General features: G+C 42.5%; 1 protein-coding gene and 1 long non-coding RNA gene across 3 annotated transcripts in view; both read left to right on the plus strand.

Annotated features, from left to right (window-relative positions):
- The window catches only part of LOC147889304 (uncharacterized), a 29,571-nt gene extending 24,448 nt beyond the window's left edge, over nt 1–5,123 (plus strand). Inside the window, exon 8 of the mRNA XM_087392040.1 lies at nt 2,037–5,123. Coding sequence (XP_087248166.1) covers nt 2,037–4,679 — 2,643 coding nt within the window. The 3' untranslated portion in view covers nt 4,680–5,123. The remainder of the gene's footprint in view (nt 1–2,036) is intronic.
- Nucleotides 1,310–2,057, plus strand: LOC147889305 (uncharacterized). 2 transcript variants are annotated; one of them, XR_015542895.1, is made up of 2 exons: nt 1,310–1,802; nt 1,884–2,057. It is a non-coding gene; the product is annotated as an uncharacterized LOC147889305 (long non-coding RNA). The 2 variants fall into 2 exon arrangements; XR_015542896.1 differs by having other exon boundaries at nt 1,310–1,778.
- Nucleotides 5,124–15,339: the final 10,216 nt, after the last annotated feature.

Below are 15,339 nucleotides of genomic sequence, written 5' to 3' on the forward strand. Positions count from 1 at the left end.
CCATATATAATAGCATGCCCTTTGATCGAAGGCTTGGTAGAAGCCCTTTAAATCACAAGTTTATAGTACACACAAAGACAAAGAAACTAAGAGAGAGCGCACACGATTGCAGAGGTGTGTCTTGTATGTCACATTCAAGTTGGTGTGCTTGTGTTTTGTTTAGCTTGGTATCTTGCACTTATGTGTGTGTGCTTTGTGTTTATGTATGTTGTCGATTGTTCCTCTGTGTTCGTCACTTGTGACTATGTGTTTGCTTGTGCTGTGACAATGTGGATGCTACGGATAGAAGGAACCTAAGCAGATGTCACAATTGGAGCCGTCCCTCGAGATGCAAAGACAAAAACATGAACTTGCACAGCTCAAGAGAGAGAACGAAACCAACGAGCATTCAATAAGCCTAACATGGAGGATCTTCTATCTCCACCCTTATACATGTCGACTTTCCTCTTCTTACAATGCGTCTCTTTTTTCGCCTTGATCTGGTAATAGGCTATGTCTTTGGTCCAAGATATCTTCTTTTCCATGTCGACCTCCTTGATATTTTGCTGAAGGAAGCTACAAACTTTGGTATGGATATGTCGAGTTTTTTCGTCAAACTTTTGTTGAAATGTCATAGGGTGTCTGCAACCTACTAAGCAAGTTGTATTGTGGGTTGCAATAATTGGGATGTTAGACAATGGTAGATTTACATGATATGAGGGAAAGTCCTAACGGTGAGAGTAGCCTTGGCGGAGCAGTCGGTGGTGTTGGTGCTGGAATGGGCTCTTAGTGTTGTGCTAGCAATTAGCATTGCAATTGGCACGGGAAGAGGCTCTTAGTGTTGTGCTAGTGCAACTAGCATTGCACTTGGCACAGGAAGAGGCTCCTAGTGTTGTGGTAGTGCTTGGCATTGCAACTTTTAAGTGCATTGAATGGACTCTCGATGGTAGCCTCAAAGTCGCGTGGCGAGGTCGGGCACATGTGTGTGAGAGATTAGGAATGCTATCTATGGGATGTTTATCGAAATTAGGGCACATGGCAATCGGAAGATGACCAGTTTTTATCAGAGTTACGGGCAAATGAAGCGTTGTTGAAATTAGGGGCAGATGGCTATCGAAAGTTGGTCGGAACCTATCGGTGTTACGAGCAGATGAAGGGACGAAGGGCAAGGGCTGATGGTGGCAACAACTGTTCACAATTTGTGGGCAGGCTTGCCCTTTTTCGTAAAGAGGCGTGGTCGGCGGAGATGAAGGGTGTTTACAGACTAGGCAATCTTGCCCCCAGTCCATGATCCGTGGGGGTGGTGCTCATGGTGCCCAAGTCTGTAAACACCCTAAGAATCTGCGCCGTTCGTATCCTGCCCAATTGATGCTCCCTTGATTTCTTCGTCTTCGTGGAAGTGCGGTCGCGCTCGTTGCGACGTGTGAATCGCAGGAACACCTCTCCGGGCCGCCGCCAGAGGTGGAATGGAGTCCTCGGGATCATTCCCGATCGCCAGATGATGAACAGGCTGCCACAGCGTGAGCGTTCTCAGTGAGCAAGATTGAGGACAGGGAGAGCTTTGGCAAGGTCGCACAGAATGAGCGCTTAGAATCACAAGAAGAAGAAGAAGAACAAGGGAAGAGAAGACTCTAGCTTAGTAGCGCAGAAAACGAATACACGAACAAGCATTTCTCCATACATCGCCATGGCTTCCTCCAATGCTCACCCGCGGTTATCCCAAGGAGGCAGTGGCTCCTTAGTGCGCCACGACGCCAGCTTTCCTGCCCTTAAACCCCTGGCGGACGCCTTTTCTCCGAGTGCGTCGAAATTTTGGAGTTCAGGTGCTGCACGACACATCTCAAATTCAGTCTCGAACTCTCAAAAACTGGCCATTTTTTTTTCATTGTGCTCATGCTTTGCAGGTACGTTAATGACAGAGCGCTTATGGCAAGGGTACTTCAGGAATTCCTCGCCGTGGTTGGACAACCGAAAGGGCATAGTAAGTGTGCGACAGAACGATTAGTACAAGATAAGGCGGTCATGTTGGCTGGCTACTCTGACGAATCTCGTATTAGTTTCAACAGGCAAACCCAATGGCTCCGGACTTCAAGAGTAAAAGTATTAAGCAGTCGCTCTGGATAAGCGGCTGTTGGGTTAGAGACACGCTCGAGAAAACTGACTCGCGAACCAATGGCCAGGCTTCATCAAACTCTGAAGACCATGGCTTGCTGGAGAGTATCAGCAATCGCAAGGCGAGTCTTAGGTTTCCAGTACTACAGGTGAACGCATCTAACGCACAAGAACTGCGAGAGACTAGCGGCTCGGAGATGCTGAGCTTAGAGGAGGCCCTCACTTCTCTAGAACGGATGCCCCAGCTGCCTTCGGTTGAGAACATTATCTGCATCTTGCACAATAGCAGAAAAGAGAGAAATCTAGCGTATGCCAAGCGCTTGCATGCATACATGTGCAAAAGTGGGTTGGAAGCCCATAGATCGCTCGGGAACTACATTGTCCCAACGTTGGTGATCTGTGGAAGCATGTGTGATGCTCTGCAGGTTTTTAATAGGTTGGTTGAGCCCAACGAATATTCATGGACCTCCCTCATAACAGGTTGTGCTGAATGTGGAGATTCATATCACGCCTTCAACTTGTACCAGAAAATGCAAGAGGATTCTGTACATCCTAGCAAGCATACTTTTTTGGCCTTACTGAAGGCTTGTATTAGGCTGAAAGATGCAGAGAGAGGACTGAAAATACAGGTTGAGATTGGCAGAAAGGGGCTGGAAAGAGATCCTTTTCTTGGCAACTCTTTGGTTGATATGTATGCCAAATGTGGCTCGCTTGCAAAAGCACAGGAAGTGTTTGATGAGCTTCCAGTTCGAGATGTTGTCTCATGGAATGCACTGATTGCAGGATATGCCAATCATGGCCTTGGTGATGAAGCGCTGAACTGTTTTGAGCAGATGCAACTCGAGGGTCTTTCTCCAAATGTTATCACGTTTTTTTGCAGCTTGAGAGCTTGTGGCAGTACAGGAGCCATAGACAAGGGCCGAGAACTGCATGCACAGATTGCTGGGAAGGGGTTGGAAACACATCCTTTTGTTGCCAACACCTTGGTCGATATGTATGCCAAATGTGGCTCGATTGCAAAAGCACGGGAATTGTTTGACAAGCTTCCAGTTCGGACAGTAGCTGCATGGACTGCACTGATTTCAGGGTATGCTGAACATGGGCATGGTCAGGAAGCAATGGACTGTTATGAACAGATGCTAGTTGAGGGTGTGTCTCCGGATGGGGTCACCTTCATTTGCAGCTTGAAAGCTTGTGGCAGCATAGGAGCCATAGACAAGGGCCGAGAAATACACACCGAAATTGCAAGAAAAGGGTTGGAAAGTGATCCTGTCCTTGGCAGCACTTTGGTCGATATGTATTCCAAATGTGGCTTGCTTGCAACAGCACAGGAAGTGTTTGACAGGCTTCCAGTGCGAGATGTAGTCTTGTGGAATGCACTAATCACAGGATATGCAGATCAGAGACTTGGTGAGGAAGCACTGAACTGTTTTGAACAGATGCAAGTGGAGGGTGTGTCTCCAAATGCCACCACCTTTGCTTGCAGCTTGAAAGGTTGTGGCATTCTAAGAGCCATAGACAAGGGCCTCGAAATACATGCTGAGATTGCCAGAAAGGGGTTGGATAGAGAGCCTTGTGTTGGAAACTCCTTGATTGATATGTATGCCAAATGTGGCTGGCTTGCAAAAGCACGGGAAACATTTCACGAGCTTTCAGTTCGAGATGTAGTTTCATGGACTGCACTAATCACGGGATATGCCGAACAGGGTCTTGGTGAGGAAGCACTGGAATGTCTGAAAGAGATGCAACTGGATGGTGTAACTCCAAATGCTGTTACATTTGTTTGCAGCTTGAAAGCTTGTGGTAGTGCAAAAGCCATAGACAAGGGCTGCGAAATACATGCCGAGATTGCCAAAAAGGGGTTGGAAAGTGATCCTTGTGTTGGCAACACCTTGGTTGATATGTATGCTAAATGTGGCTTGCTTGCCAAAGCACGGGAAGCACTTGACAGGCTTGCAGTTCGAAATGTAGTCTCATGGACTGCTCTAATTGCAGGATATGCTCAATATGGGCTTTCTGATCAAGCGCTAGATTGCTTTGAAGAGATGCAACGGGATGGGGTGTCTCCAAATCTGGTTTCGTGGAATGCAGTAATGGATGGATATGCCCAGCTAGGAGAGACTGAAAAGGTTTTCCTTATGTTCAAGAGAATGAAAGAAGAAGGTATACAGCCAGACGGGGTGACATTCCTAAGTGTCCTCACTGCATGCAGTCACTCTGGTCTATTGGAGAAGGGCCAGAAGTACTTTGAAGCTATGAGCAAAGACTATGGCATCACTCAAACTGTTGAGCACCACTCTTGCATTGTTGATCTGCTTTGTCGTGCTGGAAACTTAGAGGAGGCCGTAGCAGTGGTGAAGAAGATGCCTTTCCAACCTAATCTTGCGGTGTGGCATACTGTGATGGGTGCTTGTCAAAAGTGGGGTAATTTGAAGACTGGAAAACGAGCCTTTGAACATGCGTTGCGATTGGATGAAAAGGATGCTGCAGCTTATGTCTTGATGTCTAACATCTATGCAACTGCTCAGGATGAGAAGAAGGTCGAGGCAATGAAGAGGAAAGAACATGTCAGGCTAGTATTGGATTGAAACTGGGGAGTGGGATACAAGACATCCCCAAACGAAGACATAATGCAAACCTTTCCCTCAATATACTAGACTCATATTGTGTCTCACAAGGCATATCCAATAATGTGTGGGGTTTTGTGGGCATAGCAAGAAGCTGGCTATTGGGTGTGCCAGCTCAAATATACCCATGGGGAAACCCCTATGTGCTCTCAAAAATCTGAGTTTGTGATGACTGTCAGGCAGCAGCTTCACTTATATTAACGATAGAGCAGCAAGTTTTTTTTTGTCAGAGGCATATTATGTGCTTATTGTTCAAGGAAAATGTACTTGTGAGGTATTGATTGGCTCACCCAGTCCCTTATGTCTGAAGAACGTGTGGAAAGAATGGTGTGGTGTATTCAGAGGAGCAGGATAAAAGTGAGTCAATTCATGATTGGTATTAAGTGCTGCTATTTCTGTCAATGAACAGGCTTAAAAAGTTTTGTGATTTCTGTGAATTAACTTTCAGACCTTTTTCTTACTTTGATGCTTTTACAAATCCGTTAGTACTATTTATCCCATCATCATGCTCAATTCCTATACGATTTTGATGATTATCCTGTGCACAGTAACAAATTTGGCATTAAGCACATATAATCTAGGAGTTTCAACATGGCACTCCTTAACAAGCTTGCCTTTTGGGGAAAAACAAAGAAACAAACTCGCATTTTGTTCACACTAGAAATCCCATTCAAGCAGTGAGTTTGCTTGCCAATTTCTATTTGGTGGGTCTGGCAATTACTACTGCACCATAAGTAATCATCCATCGGATTTCTCTCTTCTTGTAGTTTGGCTACCAATCATTTGCTATCTTTTCATTTGGTACTACCAAGTTTTAGCTCCAAAAGGGAGCTTTGTTCAGAGGAAAAATGGAGAAGTGCTGCATATGAATATGGTCCAACTCGGAAGAAGTTACTAAACTTGCTTGAAATAGTCAACATTTGTGGACTCCCTTCATGCATAGTGTCCGTGAGCATAGAAACAGGCATATAACAGCTGCTTTGCACTCGAACTATAGCACAGCCTATAACAATGGTAACTTACAGTCCGCAAGGCATACTACTATGGAGGGCAGAGTATTGGAGTACGTCCTGACGCAACTACAGTCCGCAAGGCGTACTATGAAGGGTATGAAACTCATGATTGACCTTTGTCCATATTTTTGGGTTATCAGCCTAACTATTGGGTTATCAGCCTAACTACTACGTTTCCTCAAACTTTAATGGTCAACCATATGTCCACATGGATGTAGCAGAAGAGTCTCTTTCTGGAAGTTCACATCATTGGGAAGTAAATCCAGAAATCTTTTCTTTCTACTTCATAAGATACTAATGTTTGTAAGTTTCTTTTTCCTATGTCCAGAAATGTGTGGAACAAAAGGCAGGTCACCGTATGATACACTGGATGAAGTCTCATGCTCGAAGGTCATTGCGCCGTGTAAGCGCCCACACGATCTAAAGGAAAGCTTGGGATACTTCAAGATAAACCCATGATCCCAGCTCGCATTCTCTACGAGCACCCCCTCTGCCTGCATCAGTCCGAGCTCTACCCTAAGCATTCCTTGCGAGTCTGGATGGCCTAGGTTGGCTGAGAGGGGGACCCCTATTTAAAGGGCCCTTCCCCCATTGTTGTACCCTCTCTTGTGTTGGAGGTTCTGCCCAGAAAAATGAGGGCTTTTTCAGAGATCCCTTGCAATCTCTCTCCTTCTCTTTTGCAGTTCAGTTTATCTGGTGCGTGTGCTCTCTCTTTCTATTCAGTTTCCACTGCACTCTCACAGCCTGGCCTTCCTGCTGCTCCAAATTGAAGCCATTTATGAGACTCCTGAATGAATGAGCCTCCAGGATTGCCATGGGGCAAGCGCCTATTAGCCTGCACACCTTCTGCAACTTTCGACCTGTCTTATGCCGTCTGCACCTGCCCAGGATTGCCATGTGGCAAGCGCCTATTAGCCTGCACACCTGTAGCAGGCTGCCGACCTGTCTTATGCAGTCTGCATCTATCCTGCGTGGCCATTTGGCAGTCCCCTACATCAGAAAACGTAGACGTAGGTTGCGTGCATAGGGACAACACTGCTCCCCAGTGGACGGTGAACCCCGAGAGCACAAGATACTAAGGACTAATGCGGAACACAACTCATATACATGTGCTTTACTTGAGAGTAAGAGGACAATCCAGATCTGAAAGAGTAATCAGATGTATAGTCAAAAATAGAAAAATATATAGATGAACCTTAGGTGTAAAACCTCTGGAAACAACCACTATGGTAAGTTACCATAATAGGCTCTGTTTTGCTGCACCCTCTGTAGGAAACTCTTGCTCTCTGCCACACGCCTCTGTGGTAGGCTTCAGTAGCTGCTCTAGCGTGAGCACTCGTGCAAAGTTCTGCTCCAAATGTGTACTGCAGATAAAGCTCCCTTTGCTGCACCCTTATGCTCTGCTACAGTGTGTACGTGTGCTGCAGACGTAATGACCACAGACGTAAGGACTTCTGCTCTGCAAGTAACTCTCTATGCTGATGTAGATCCCTTAGGCTTGCTGCTGCATTCCTGCCCTCCACAATGCTCTCCAACAAGGTGCTGGTCTGCAGGCTAGAGTGTGCAGGAGATGCTCAGGACTGTGCCTCCAGTGGAATGTGTTGAATGACTCTAAAAGTGGGCTTTATATAGCCCTTGATCTGGCTGACCCAGTTTGGACAGACTGGGCAACCCAGACCTGATAGATTGGCCAACTAGTCTATCAGCCACGGTCTGTTCCATGGAAGACTTGGTCTGCTCCATAGCCCTTGCAGACAGCCGAGAGTTTTGCCTACAAATAGGCCTGCTGCAGGCCCCTTAGCTGGGCCTACTGCTGCTGTTTTATGGATCGAAAAGGGGGCCTTTTCTATTTGATCCAGGTGGGTCTACCTTGTGTAACATCATGATTAATGGCGACTGCTAGTCCAAATACTGAAGGAAATGCCAACCATGGAGAGTTGAAGTTATTGATGAATATGTGGAGGTTGGCAGAGATAGAGAAGGAAACTCTTATGTGGAGGAGGATGAACTATTTTGGGACACCCAATCTATCTTGTACAACATATCTGCAGAGGCTTTTATAGGAGCTCAAGGTGCCCAAACCCTCACACATAAAGGTTCAATCAATGGACGACTTGTTCACATCCTGGTCGATAGTAGGAGCACCCACAACTTTATTAATTCTAAATCTGTTTAGCAGTAAGGTTACACCCTACAATTATTGATCATGGCTTTCAAGTTCAAGTGGTTAATGGGGAGCATTCTCAATAAGCACTGTTGCCAGGCCACTCATATTCAGTTGTCATCAGATTATACCTTTTAGGGAGATCTATTTGTTTTGGGACATGGCTCATAGATGTTCTGGTCTGTGAGTGGCTGAGGTTTCTTGGTGAGATCACCATGGACTTTAATCACATGTATTGAGATTCATGCATAAAGGTAAGGAGATACTATTGAAGGGCTATGAATCATCTGAGTCATTAGGGCAAAAAGGAACTCATTTTGGGACCTTTTGGCCAAAATGAAAAATCCCTCTCCACCAATCACAAGAGGGCCAACGTAACATCGTAAAAATTAAGCAAATACCAAATAATTTCACATAATAAGAGAAAGAAACAAAACTTTACAGATGTGCGACTGTATAAACCTTATAAGGAGTCATTTTCAAGAAAGATAATGGACTCAAATGTGATTTTCCTCCTAAACTAGTTTTCCCGCTTGTACCAATCAAAGATTCAAATGTGCTTTCTCGAGTCTAGGGTTATCCTACTTTTCCTCATAGTTCTCTTGCTTGCACTTCACCCATTTGCAAGTTTGGTGCAACCTAGGGCATTTTTCTTACCTAAACGGGCTTTGTTACTTGTGTTCCTGCTTTTCCTTCTAGTTCTCTCCCATTTGCAAGTTTGGTCCTCTTTCACAAGCAACCCAGGGCATCCCAATGCGAAGTGTTGTGTAACTCAAAATGCATAATTCCTTAACATAAAGGTGAGAGTTGTTTCTTGACGATCTACAACATGCATATCATCTATAGAGCTCGCCAATAGGGTGAATGCAGATGGTCACTGGCAAAAGATGGTTGTGTCAAAAGGCAGTTGGGTGTAAATGCAGCCAACGAGGAGGAAAAAACCACGATCACATAACATATTTCTGGCCTCTTGGAAAGACAGGGTCAAAGATTTCAAAACAATAGATGGTAAGAAAGGTATTAAGGAAATACTAGTTGAGCACATATATATGCACAATGAACTTGTGTTGCATGATTATCCATATTATCTTCCACGGCACAGGCCCAATTGTGAGTTTTAAAACCTTTTAGTTTCACAATGGTAGTTTGAAACATTGCTATTTTTTGCTTAATAAGCCACCCGTGATTATGTAAACCGATTCCTGGTGGATTAGTAGGATCAGAAATAGTTGAAATAGAATCTGAATCTGGTCACTTAAACGTATTTTGGTTTTCAGATTTGCATCCATCATCATATGAAGAATGGCAGCAGGTGGAGTGCATTTTGGGATTCTTGGATGTCTTGCATGGAGCAATAGGAGAGTTACAATATCAAGGTAGATGTGCAACTCAATTAGCTCAGAAAGGTATCTTCTTCTATGACCATTTTTATGAATTGTTGGACAACTCACGGTGTGTTGAGGAAACAAGATTTTCTGCCATGGAATACGATAGATTAACCAATGCCTCCTAGTAGTGTGACAAAAGACATATAGGGCCATGATATATACAGAAGCTCAACGATATCTACGTCCAAGCATTGCTGCAAGAATTGTAAAAATCAATATATGCATGCCAATTACTGTTTTTGTTGACTTGTTTAACAAGTATCCCGTCAAGGTGTGCAAAACAGTGCTCATCGATAGAGCAATTGGAAATGAAGAGAACCTTGATTTCTTGATGATGGTTGGGATAAATCAATGTCTAGCAAGTTCTACTCTGAGGTGGTGCCAAGTACAATTACCATGAAGTATATGATTGCAAGCCATAATTTAATATTTTCTTTCTATTACAAACGCAGTAGGTTCATTGCGAATAAATTAGTTCCAATGGACAAGACCTTAAGTCGTTTGGCCCAGAAAACAAAGTATTGGAGATCAAGGTCTATGAAGATGGAATAGTAGTAAGTGTAATTTGAATAAGACATTGGCCCAATTGTGTCATGACATTCATGAACAGAGGAATGGGATTGTTGAGATAAATTGAAACTCATATTACAGGTATTGTATCATAACAAGAAGTGAGTCATGATCAAAATCTACGATGACAATATCTACTCCTATGCAAATGAAGTCAGAGACTGTTGTGAAGGTTGATCATCAGGTAGAGGCTACAATCTCTTAGACACAATGGGCATGACACCTTCAAGCAATGGATCCTCTTCTAAGACACAATGGGCATGACACATTCAAGTGGTGGATCCTCCTCTGTGGGATGCTGGCCCTCCCTAGGTATCTTCTCCTTCACTTTGGGACTATCCTCAACTATAACGGTTTCCTCACCTCCCTGCTCCTTTATACCACTTGTGGTGGTAGTAGGCTCCTTTCCTTCAGCAACAGTTGGGATGCTTTATGAGCATAACCAAAGAGCATTTCCATGACCATGGATCTATATCCATCCACATACACTGATGTAAAACTATCCGCTATAATCTACAATCAAGGACAAGAAAAAGAAATATTAGATTATACTTTGTTTCACAATGGCCTTTGTACAAGAGTTGTTATGAATATACAGATTTATATACTTACCTTGTCTAGTTTCTTATCTGCAAAGTAAGTATCTAACAAATACTTGGCATGGATCATTGTCCTCCACCCACATGAATGGGCATCCTCCTGCTATTGTGCCTGCACAAATTTAAGCATCTAGAAATATCCTTACCCTTAAGTCAATGATTTGAACACTATCTAGCATCTATATTTGGAGGACAACAATCCAAGACATCCAATAACCTTTTCACACCTCTGCAAAATTTAATCCGATTATTAACAATGGTGAAGCAACAAGTCCGAGCTTTATTTATATAGGGCTATAGTGAAGAAAAGAAACATATTTTCAAGCTCCTTATGTGTTCCATAGAGGTAGTTCATATGAAAATTGTTATTTTTGTTGAAGATCAATATAGACTATCCACTTACTTAGAGTGACAAGGTAAGAGAATGACAGTGATCACTCGTGAAGTCACAATGTTTAGACCACTTGGCAAGATCATTTGTAGAAATCTTTGGATTTCATAGTAAAGAAGAAATGCATGGATCAAGTACATGAATCTCAATTTGACGTTGCTCTTTTAAATCTACTCTATACATGCTTGTAAAAATATGATTATCAATGCATCGTGTAAGAAACTCAACCCATATTCATCACTTAAGCAAGAAACTCAACCCATATTCATCACTTAAGCAAGAAAATCACTTACCTGAGAACATACAAAAGAATCGTTAGTCACCTACTCTCCTCATGACCTCAAAGCTAGCAAACAGCCTTGGATCAGTTTCATATCTCTTATAGAAGTGGTATTTTTAAACTTGATGACAATATTTGACGTCAAATTAGTTAGCCTATGATTATGTCTAAGGTCTCTCTTGAATAAATTGCATGTTGGAATCGTGCCTTTGCTCCCTCATGGCCTGTTCGTAAACAATAATGGTAAATGCCAAGACCAGCTACCATGCCTCAATGATAAAGAAGTTGGACACTCAAGTCGCCAAGCTAAAGCAAAAAATTAGATATTGAAGACACTCCCCCAACTTGAAGAAGGAGCCACCCTTCAATGAGGAGCTGAACACACTCAAAACGGAGAATGAGAGAGTCAAGAAGGATATGGCTGTCCTTAAAGTCACTATACAACGGAAACACGATGAATTCTCCCAACAACTAAACAGAGGGAAAGCAGAAATGAGGGAATGGAGAGGGGTAGTCAGGAAGGGAATGGAGAGGGAAAGCAGAAATGAGGGAATGGAGAGGGGTGGTCAGAAAGGGCATAAGCCCCAAAAAAAGAAAGTAATTTATGATGCCTAAAAGAGAAGGGAAATAGTAAATCTCTAAATGTCCTCATTCGAGGGCTAGCAATGGGAGATACTACGCTGGCAGATACCCAAACATTGTTTACTGATGGGGGTCAACCTCATCTTTGAGGCAGCCTGGACAGTGGGCAAGGCTGATGCAAAGACAAGACATGCAAAGACAAGACCTATGGTGCTATAATTCCGGACTGCAGCAGATAGATCCACCTTCATAGAAGAAAGAAATAAATAAATTTTATTAAAGTCTTCGAAAGACCGATGGTCTATGAGACTATGAAAATCCTGATACAACGAGCTATGGTAGTGGAGCTACTAAACGAGCATCCATACCAATGCAAAATGCAAAAATGCAGAATGGCAGTACTAAGTCCTAAGTACAACATAATCATGTCGATGGTCGACTATATATCAATCTCAACATCATCCTCAACATCATCATCATCATCATCATCAGCAATAGGATAGCAACATGCCAACAACCCAAATCACTCTCTTGAGAACATTTCAAATATTCCTCCTAGATTTCAAATATGTGTGCATTTTGTGCTCCTTTCATAGTTACTGACTACTTTTAGAAGCTATAAGAGAAGAGCAGCACCCAAAATCGAAAAATAAGAGCAACTGTGTAAATGCGCCTAAGATAGCGATTTGCAATGTTGGTAATAGGTGTAATAGAACAAATCACTTTCTTAAGCACCATTCAAATATGCCTCCTAGATTTCAAATATGAGTGCATTTTGTGCTCTTTCCACAGTTAATAACTACCCTTTGAAGCTTGGAGAGAAAGCCTAAGAGCAACTCTAGAAATGTGCTTAAGAAAGTGATTTGGAGCTTTAGAAATAATCCCACTAGCTTAAATCTCTTCCTTAAGCACATTTGAATGAATTTTGTATAAACTAGCACCCTAGAAGTAGGAAGCAAGAGCAACGTAAGAAATGTGCTTAAGAAAGCGATTTGGAGTGTTGGGGACTCGCCCACCAACAGTCCAAATTGCTTTCTTAAGCACATTTTAATATGAGTGGTATATACAAAAACAATCTAGATCTAGAAAAAGACTGAATTCCATCATATCAACTTCTCTATGTGGTAGAGTCTACCTGCACTTTGACATCTGGAGTGTGGACAATAGATTCTGGAGTGCGGGCGATAGATTCAACCGAAAGGAGAGGCAGCAAGCTCGAGCAAATCAAACACATGAGGTCCCACAAGAGATATGTGTAGTTGCATCCAAAAATGATATTGTGGCTTTGAAAAGCTTATCCATGTGTGTGCTATAAATAAAAGCATGCCACATTTAGACCCCACGTATCAGTATCGTACCTTCCAGAAATGGAAGCATGTTACAATAATGACATCAACCTCGAGACTAGAGTCCCACGTACAGGTATTTGTATGAACCTCGGTAGTTGTGCCCATGGGTATAGAAAGGTGCAATGGCTCACTTCTGGTGTCCTACTCTTCACCTTTTGCGTCTGTTCATCTATTCTTGCTTCCAACCTCCTATAGCACCACCGTACTTTCATTATCCTTTACATGTACGTTCATCCTCCTCCATTCTGAGGCTACAATGGTAGCAGAGCCGGCCGCGCAAGCACAGTGGAGTAGCATCCAGGAGGTATCCAGTCACAAAATGACCTAGAGAATGCAATTTGGGCTTATGGAGGCCACACCAACACTCAAAATCGCTTTCTTAAGCACAATCCTAGAAAATGTGCTTTAAGAAAGACTTGTGGAAGCCTGGTCAATAGGCCAAATTGCTTTCTTAAGCACAATCTTGGAAATGTGCTTAAGAAAGTGATTTTAGCTTGTGGAGCTTGGCTAACAAGCCAAATCACCTTCTTAAGCACAATCCTAGAAATGTGCTTAAGAAATCATTTGGGTTGTAGAGACCTGGCCAACAAGCCAAATCGCTTTCTTAAGCTCATTTTTTAGGATTGCTTTGCTTCTGTCATGTCTTGGGTTCAACACTCTAAAATGTTATATTTTCTTTCAAATCCAAGGGATAAGGCAAAGGATCCCAAAAAAGGAGGCTGGACTTCACCTCTCAGATTGTGTCCAGGCACCATCCTATACTGGGTAGAATCATTGTTCTATGTGTCTGGAGTCCCATACTTCTGGTGTTTTAATTTTGATTGAGCGTATATACTAAGCAATGTAAGAGTGTGCTTAAGAATATAATTTTTCCTGTTGGAGGTCTGTCCAATAGGCCAAATCGCTTTCTTGAGCACAATTCTGAAAAGTGTGCTTAAGAAAGCGATTTGGCCTATTGGACAATTCTCTAATAGCCAAAATTGCTTTCTTAAGTATTGTTTCAATGTATAAAGCCCAATGTATTATCGTGGATGTAGAAGGCCTCAAAAACACTCTAGTTATTGTCTAATATGTGCCAAATTACTCTCTTAAGCACATTTTTTGCTTTGGTTCCACTCCACTTTTGGTTGTTCATGCTTTGGAAATAGTTTGCTTTGTCAGATCCAAAAGATAAGGGTAAGAGATCCCAAGAAAATACTATGGAATTAAATTATGGGGTTTGGGTCAGGGACCACCATCCAAGACCATGTAGAATCATCACTCTGTATTTTTTTAGTTTTTTTCTATGTTGGAAGGCCTTTTTGCAATGGGGGGACCTCTATTGAACGTATATACTAAACAATGTAAAAGTGTGCTTAAGCAAGCAATTTTTCCTATTGGACGTCTGGCCAACAGGCCAAATCGCTTTCTTGAGCACAATGCTAGAAAGTGTGCTAAAGAAAGCCATTTGGCTTTTGGACAATCCTCGAACATCCAAAATCACTTTCTTAAGCATTTTTCCTATGTAAAAAGTCCAATAAAGTATCTTGGATGCAGACTTTCTTAAGCACATTTGTCAAAATGTGCTTTAGTAAGCGATTTGGCATGTTGGAGCCCAACAGCCAAAATTTATTTCTCAAGCATAATTCTCAAAGGGAGCTCAAATAGAAGATCTGGGTTGCAAGGGGCCTCACATCAAGTTCAACTTCTATTTTTTTAAAGCACAATTTGTAAGTTCTCTCTCTTTGAAAATATGTTTGTTGTATCAGATCCATAAGATAAGGGCAGGGTTTCCTATAAGAGGATCGTGGGATTCACTTCTGACTTGCCCTTATGGAGAATCCTAAACCTAGTAGACTCTTCATTCTATATGCCTTGATTTTCTTGTATTGATGTCTACAAGTAGATATTGATGAAGAGTTTTAAATGATGTATGAAAACGAAAAAGGACTGCAAAAACAGTATCTATTACCCCCAAGGAAAGGACATCATCATGTGCCTTGGAAGGTTCCAAGTCAAGAAAAGAAAGCAAATCATGCAATGAATTGCTTTTGACTTCCTTCATAATTGTAATGCCCAGCATGATTTCCAAATTTTCTATGAAACGTTCAACAAAGAGCTGGATCATATAGCTTTGGTTGATCAACACATTGAATTTTGGTTGAAGAGCGCAATGTCTTTCAAAGGCTCATAGGGGAGAGAAGGATTTGTATTGTAGATTAAGTATTACATCTACATCAAGGATTTAGTGACAGTTAACAAGTTGAGGACTTCTATTCACAAAAGATATAACCTCTTACTAAAGC

The sequence above is a fragment of the Dipteris shenzhenensis genome, chromosome 20 (genome assembly GCF_047967505.1).
Source record: "Dipteris shenzhenensis isolate YYH24624 ecotype China chromosome 20, Dip_SZ_1.0, whole genome shotgun sequence".
In the NCBI taxonomy this organism is placed as follows: Eukaryota; Viridiplantae; Streptophyta; class Polypodiopsida; order Gleicheniales; family Dipteridaceae; genus Dipteris; species Dipteris shenzhenensis.